The 6885-nt window shown below is 51.1% G+C and overlaps 2 protein-coding genes across 2 annotated transcripts; both read left to right on the forward strand.

Moving 5' to 3' along the window:
* The first annotated feature begins 315 nt into the window (after positions 1-315).
* Positions 316-1996, forward strand: LOC138216044 (zona pellucida sperm-binding protein 3-like). Its single transcript, XM_069187653.1, has 7 exons — positions 316-346; positions 570-726; positions 801-918; positions 999-1084; positions 1159-1271; positions 1628-1762; positions 1878-1996. The coding sequence occupies exons 1-7, from the start codon at positions 316-318 to the stop codon at positions 1994-1996; spliced, it is 759 nt and encodes a 252-aa protein (XP_069043754.1).
* Positions 1997-4504: 2508 nt separating this feature from the next.
* Positions 4505-6499, forward strand: LOC107076548 (zona pellucida sperm-binding protein 4-like). The gene is made up of 9 exons (XM_069186891.1): positions 4505-4732; positions 4814-5001; positions 5081-5178; positions 5254-5381; positions 5460-5649; positions 5738-5885; positions 5967-6045; positions 6153-6275; positions 6353-6499. Exons 1-9 carry the CDS (start codon positions 4519-4521, stop codon positions 6481-6483), a joined length of 1299 nt encoding a protein of 432 aa, XP_069042992.1. The 5' UTR covers positions 4505-4518; the 3' UTR covers positions 6484-6499.
* Positions 6500-6885: the final 386 nt, after the last annotated feature.

A 6885-nucleotide genomic window follows, 5' to 3' on the forward strand; every position in this document is an offset into this window, starting at 1 on the left:
AGTGGTGTGCCGGCTTCACCCGTCGCTTCTCTCCTAGAGCGCACCGGAGGAGCTAGTGTAGAACTTCTCTCTCAACTACACCCCGCGGGCGATTGCCAACACCCCCATCGTGAGAACAAATGGCGCCGTTGTCAGTATTGAGTGTCGCTACATGAGGTGAGGGAGGCATCTGCTGTCCTGCAGGGTCCACAGAGCTCCAGGGCTGAATAAGGACCGTGTCACTCTACTGGAGTCTTTCCCAGGTTTCACAATGTGAGCAGCAGCGCCCTGAAGCCCACCTGGGTCCCCTACACTTCCAGAACATCCTCTGCAGACATGGTGGATTTCTCCCTGGTGCTCATGGCTGGTATGTGCTCTTGTAGGGGAGAGGTGCAGCAAGACTCCCCTCCGGACTGGGGATGTCTGCTAGAGAAGATTGATTTGGCTTGACTTGGGGTCTATGAAGGTTTGTTCCCAGTAACCAGAGCTCTTTGAAGGGATCTGTATTTGGGTTCATCTGGTTCTCTGCTATTTTCCTGCTGGACCTATTCGTGGCCATGAGTAATGGCTCCTCTCCAATGCTAGATGACTGGATCTCCCCAAGGACCTCCAACGTGTCCTGAATATTGAAGCCTCCGTCAGCCAGGCCGACCACCAGCCCCTCCGGCTCTTTGTGGACAGCTGTGTGGCCACCCTGGTGCCTGACCAGACCTCTACCCCCAGATATGCCTTCATTGAGAATCATGGGTGAGTCCTGTGCCTTCTGATGGAGGAACTGCTGTGCAGACGGTGCACTTGCAATGACCTCCCCTCTCCCCCAGGTGCCTGACTGATGCCAAAACAACAGGCTCCAGTTCTCAGTTCATGCCAAGACCCGAGGATGGCAAGCTGAGGATGAAGCTGGATGCCTTCAGGTTCTATCAAGATGCCAGGAGCTCAGTGAGTGTCTTCCTGTGGCCTCTGGGCTGTGAGGAGGTTTAGCTGCAGTGGAGCCTCTGACTGAAGGTGTGCTGTTCCAGATCTACATCACCTGCCTTCTGAAGGTGACTGCTGCTTCCCAGAGTGTGGACTCCCTGAACAAGACCTGCTACACTACTGGGAATGTGTAAGTGAGGAGTAGGGTGTTGCCCGCAATGTGCTCTGATGTGGGTGTCTGCAGTGATGCCTGTCCTGCTGTAGGTGGACGTCTGTGGATGGCAGTGATCAGGTGTGCAGCTGCTGTGACTCCAGCTGTCCTACTACCAAATCCAGGCACTGGATGAGAATGAAAAGGGATCTGGGATCTAAAGAGGGCGAGACTCTCTTGCTTGTGGCTTCTCAAAATGAGAAGAGGGGATTCTAGTTCTTGTAGATGCTAGTGTTCCACTCCAGTAGTATGGACATTAGTACATTGAGGGATTGTGAGCAGAAGTCTTCATAGAAAACCATGGCACTGTATGCTGTACACAATCCCTCCTGCTCTTATTCTTGGGGAATGTAGGCAAAATGGGGAAATTCAATTGTTCTCTGGATTGCTACATGAAAAGGAGCATTATAAATGGTGTCCTTACCTCCAACATGCTCCTTAAATAATCTTGGCCGGGCTTATGTGAAAGTGAATGCTGTCTTCTGCAGTGCTGTAGGTATTTCAATCCAGAATTCCTCCCAGTTGCAGCTGCTGAGTGGGAAGGTGATGCCACAGTTGGTCCTCTGTTTGTGCTGGGAGAGCAGGCTGTTGACCGTCCAGCAGAGGTGAAAGGTCAGAGGTCTCTGCTGAGAGCACAGGAGGAAGGTGATGTAACAGGTAGAGGAAGCCTTTAGTACCCAACCTGTATACTGACTGGAGTCTCAGTGGAACTGAACTGGTCTAAAAGCATCTCTATGGCAGAGCAGCATGAGCTAACCTGTCCTCTTTCCAGGAGTGTCTGCTGATCCTGGCTGCTCTGAGGGCAGTGGTGGGGTTGGTCTGTGTGGCTGTGCTGGGGACTTTTACAGGAGACTGCAGAGCAAATCCACTGAGCTGACTGTGGAGAAATAAAGGAGGGATTGGAAACTGTCTCTCTGTGTGATACTTGTTCCTTTCTTAATCCAGTGCAATGGATCTTGGGCTGGCTACCTTCAGAGCTGTTACTGCACTGGCTTTCAGCTAGTCTGACAGCCTTTCTTGTGCAGATGCTTAACATTAAACTGGAGCTCCACTCTGTAGAGTAGATGCTATGGGTGGGGAGCTTCTCTGCAGCTGATGATGGCTGCTTCACTGTTCATTGCTGCTGTACTACATGCTGCTCCCTCTGCTCCTGTGAGGGAGCAGCCTGGACTCCAGCCTGTTACACATCCCTGCCAGCAGCACATGAACGTGTTTTTTTTTCTTCTAATTCAGGTTCTAGTTGACACCGCATCCTTTATGAACGGTAGAGGAGAGCCACAAGGCAGCCACGTTTAGTATGTTGCCATCTGAGGCTCTTTACGGTCACTGAGACGCCTGCTATGATTCTCCGTTTCTTTGATTTTATGGAGTTACACGTTTTAAGGGATCTGGCTTTTTTACTTCGTTATGAGGTGAAAATGTTTTGTTGCGACTGTGGCGTTCGGTATCGAATGGAGCGGGCGTAGGACTCGGGAAAAGAGGTTAACCAGAATCGGGGAAAGGTACACAGGGACAGGGATTACAGCGCTACACCTACAGGCGTACAGAGCCTGTTTCCAGCCTCTATCCCACTACATACAGTCCCCTAGTCCCGCCCACAAGCGCTGTTCCCAGCCCGCCTTGCGTGCGCATGGCTCTACAGTATTATCAAACTAAGTGTGTGGATGGAGTTTAGATTTCTAATACACAGTACCGGCTAAGACAAGAGCCTAAACAAAATTAGCTTGCATGAGCAGAAGAGATGTAAACGAAGGCTGAAAACCGCCGCTCCAGCTTCCTGTGTGTCTCAAACATGATGCATGTTTCTGTTGCAGCTGAGGATGATACTAATGTAAAAAAATGGTCCATTATCATTGAGATCGTAATTTGTTTCTGAAGCGTAGAAAAGAAAATCGGGATCTCGAAAGAGGGGAACGCCGAAACAAGCTATTGTAATTATACATAAAATGTAATCATATGTATTTCATTTGGTTTTGGGTCCGTTACATCCATGTAACTAACAAACGGTAGACATGACCCATTTTCAATTAAACACGTAGAATATTCGACGTGTTCTTACTAGAAGTTAGCAGATTCTCGTTTGCTGCAATTGTATACATTCCGTATGTCTAAAAATCGGCCCTACCCGGACGAACAAAAGCGTGAAAGCAGTTCAGCGATTATACGTAAGCGGCAATAAAACGCATTGCTCTCCTTGCGGCTCCAGTATTTTACTAAATGGAGGTGTGAATTCAACCTGTAGCCGCTCTCCTCAGAGCTCAAGCGGATTAAAGCATACCTGTGGTCCACAACCCAGGCACAGTTCTAGAACGTTTTTTTATCAAACTTTCCCATCTTCACAGCTTTGCTGATCTCACCTCCCTTGCTACTGATGGCTCTCGATTTAGGCGTTTTACCTTCATCTTTGTTTCTGCAATTGCTTTCCACAAAGGTTTCAGTGCAGTACTTTTTAAGTTATGATTTGCTATCATTCTTACGAAGCGGAGATCCTATTTGTTATGAATTCTCACACATCAAGGTCAGTGTACAGGCGAAGGTTCAAACAGGAGCTCCCAGGGTACTGTGGACAAGGCAGGCTCGGAGTCAAAGAAAGAAACGAGGTGGGGGCAGGAAAACAGGCTCACAGGAAGAACACGGCTCAGTACAACGCACTCAGGAGGTTGAGGCAAGACTTCGCGAAAAAAACGAGGCTTAGACAGGCTTTATATAACGTTACAAACTTTTCGAGAGTGTGGCAAATGAGGTGATGACATGTAGCACCCAATCACAAATCAGGGAACAGATATATTTTTGTACTTTCCATTTATGTGTATTGGGTCAAAATGTAGTGATCCCAGATCACCAGCTTGCTCTTAATTTTTCCTATGCCGAATCCCGGCAAAACATTTGAAACATTTCGAAACAGTGTGACGCCATGAAGTCGCGTTCAGCCTAGTCACGCGCCTTTTGATACGGACTTCGGAGCAGTGGACAGTATGGTAAAGCTATGCTCCAAATGAATCGAAGCAGTTTCGAGTCGTGTTTCTTTTAAACCAGTCGCATAAGCAAGATCAAATGATTCCTGGTTCAAACATCCAAACAGATTAGCAACCCAATGATGTCAAATTTTAAGCAGTGCTGATTTTATTTTGATTAAAAAATCACCGCTGAGGTTCTGTTTCCTCACTTGTTAACACATCATGGATAAAGACCATTCTTAAGAACGACGTTGGAGAGAACCAGCAGAGCGATCTGCGCACCTGGACTCAATTCCTGACCCTGGAGACGCGCAGAGCGTCTGAGGTCCTCGTGCGCCCGCTTCAGCCTGCTGCTGTCCAATCGCCGAGCTCAGCCAATCAGCGCGCAGAGAGAACTTAAGGCGCTGAGCGCGGCTTTCCTCTAGTTCCTCTCTGAGTTCCTCTCTGAGTTCCGCCATGGAGAAGTCTGGGATTAGTGGGAAAGTGTGGATTCTGTGTGTCTTGCTTTTTGTGTTGCTGGATGTGGCTCTAGCCCAGAATCAGAAATGTCTGGTGAGCGATAATGACAAGGTGGTGTGTGGAGACCCAACCGTCACGAGAGCCGACTGTGAAGCAGGAAACTGTTGCTTTGATCAGACAAGCCAGAGGCGCTGCTACTATGGGAATGATGGTGGGTTTGTGTAACCTGAGCACTTCAGAGCAGGATTCCTTTTTTATAATGGGACTGAATCCAGCCTTTGTATCCCCTCAGTGACTGTGCAGTGCACCAGGGATGGTCAGTTTGTGGTTGTGGTGTCCAGGAATGCCACCAGCCCTCCGCTGAGCCTGGACTCGGTCAGTCTGCTGGGGGGTGGCAGTGCAGCCTGTGGCCCTGTTGGCACCACTGCTGGCTTTGCCATGTTCAAGTTCCCAGTCAGTGCCTGTGGCACCAGGATGAGGGTGAGTTGCAGCCAGTGTCTTGTTCCCAGAGTGCCAGTGTGTGCAGGCTGTGCCTGTCATGTCCCCACCCCTGTTCCAGGTGGAGGCTGGTGCTGTAGTGTATGAGAACCTGATGAACTCCAGCTTCGAGGTGAGGCCGGGACCTGATGGCTCCATCACGAGGGACAGTGCCTACAGGTGGGCAGGTTGCCTTCTCCTTCCTCGGTTCCCCTCGGCCTGTGCCAGTTCCTGATGGCTGGCTTCTTCCTGCAGGCTGTTCTTCCAGTGCAGGTATGCAGATGATGAGCTGGTTCCTCTGCAGGCAGTGGTCTATACGGTCTCTCCACCCCATCCAGCAGTGGCCCCAGGACCCCTCCGTGTGGAGCTCCAACTGGCAAGAGGTACCTGTGCTGAGCCTTCAGCTCTGCTCAGCTGCCCTGCAGGGTGAAATAGTGCTAAAGCTCCCTCCTCCTCCTCAGGAGAGCAGTATGACTCCTACTACAGTGAGGGTGACTACCCTGTGACCAAGGTCCTGCAGGATCCTGTGTATGTGGAGGTTCACATCTTGCAGAGGACGGATCCCAATATTGTCCTGACGCTGGGAGACTGCTGGGCTACTTCCACCCCAAGCCCTCTGAGCCAGCCCCAGTGGAGCCTCCTGGTTGCTGGGTAACCTGTCCTCCTGTAGCTCTTGCTGGATTCCCCACTGCTGACCCCTGCTGGCAGAGCTCTCACCCTTCTCCTCCTCCTGCTGCAGGTGCCCATACAGAGATGACGACTACCAGACCACTCTGATCCCTGTGGGCGGCTCCTCAGGGCTGCTGTACCCAACGCACTACCAGCGCTTCATGGTCCGGATGTTCACTTTTGTGGACCCTGCCTCCCAGCTCCCCCTGAAGGAGACGGTAAGGAGCCATGGCTGGGAGGCACCAGCTTGATCCCCGAGGGCAGCTGACCTTCTCTCACCCCTGCTCTGCTCTCTCCAGGTCTACATCCACTGCAGTGCAGCAGTGTGCCAGCCGACTGCTACTGACCACTGTGTCCCAACCTGCAGCAGCAGGAGGAGTGAGTACCTGTCGCATGTCGGCTCCAGTGCTCCAGCTGAGGGGTACCTGTTGGCTGCTGAATCCTGGTCGTCAGTCCTCCCAGCAGTTCTTCTGTTCCTCTTCCAGGAAGGGCTGCTGCAGCACGCGGGGGCTCCTCCAAAGACACTGCAGTGGTCTCTAGTGGAGAAGTGATCCTGACTGCCTCTGAGCTCCCAGCCCAGGGTGAAGCGCATCGGCTCTGGTCTGAAGGTGAGAGGCTCCACTGTGTGAGCGGTGTTGGCGTGTTGCTCTGGCTGTGTACTGACTGCTGCCTGCTCTCTCCTCAGTGCCCCAGGTCTTCAGCTATGGCTTGCTGGCAGTAGCTGCCTCCACTGTGCTTGTGGTCTCTGCGCTGCTGCTGGTAGCTGGGTGGAGATTCAGACCTTGTACACAGAACAAAGCTGTAACTGGAGCATAATAAAGGGAGAAATGAACTCTGTTCCTCCTCAGCCTTTTTCTTTTTCACTTTCTTAATGATGACTAAGACACTTACAGCTGCTTCTTTCTAGAAGGAATGGTGGCAAAAACACTGCTTAACAGCTCAATGTAATGATTATTGCAGTAAGAGGGCTTTTCTGCATCCAGTTCTGAAACCTCTTCCAGAACCACAGTCTGCTCCCTCTCCTTCGTCTTGGTAATCTGACCACTGAGGAAGGTAATTCCTCAGTGTACCTGACTCCTGCAGGTGCTGCTTGGAGTCATGGGTAGCTCTGTTCCCCTTGCAGCGGCAGTAGGCGAACTGACTTCGTACCTCTTACTGCGGCAATACTGCCTGCTCCTCACACCGGGTTGACATCATGCAATCCAGGAAGTGGCTTTA

This window comes from Lepisosteus oculatus, chromosome 3 (genome assembly GCF_040954835.1).
Source record: "Lepisosteus oculatus isolate fLepOcu1 chromosome 3, fLepOcu1.hap2, whole genome shotgun sequence".
Taxonomy (NCBI): Eukaryota; Metazoa; Chordata; class Actinopteri; order Semionotiformes; family Lepisosteidae; genus Lepisosteus; species Lepisosteus oculatus.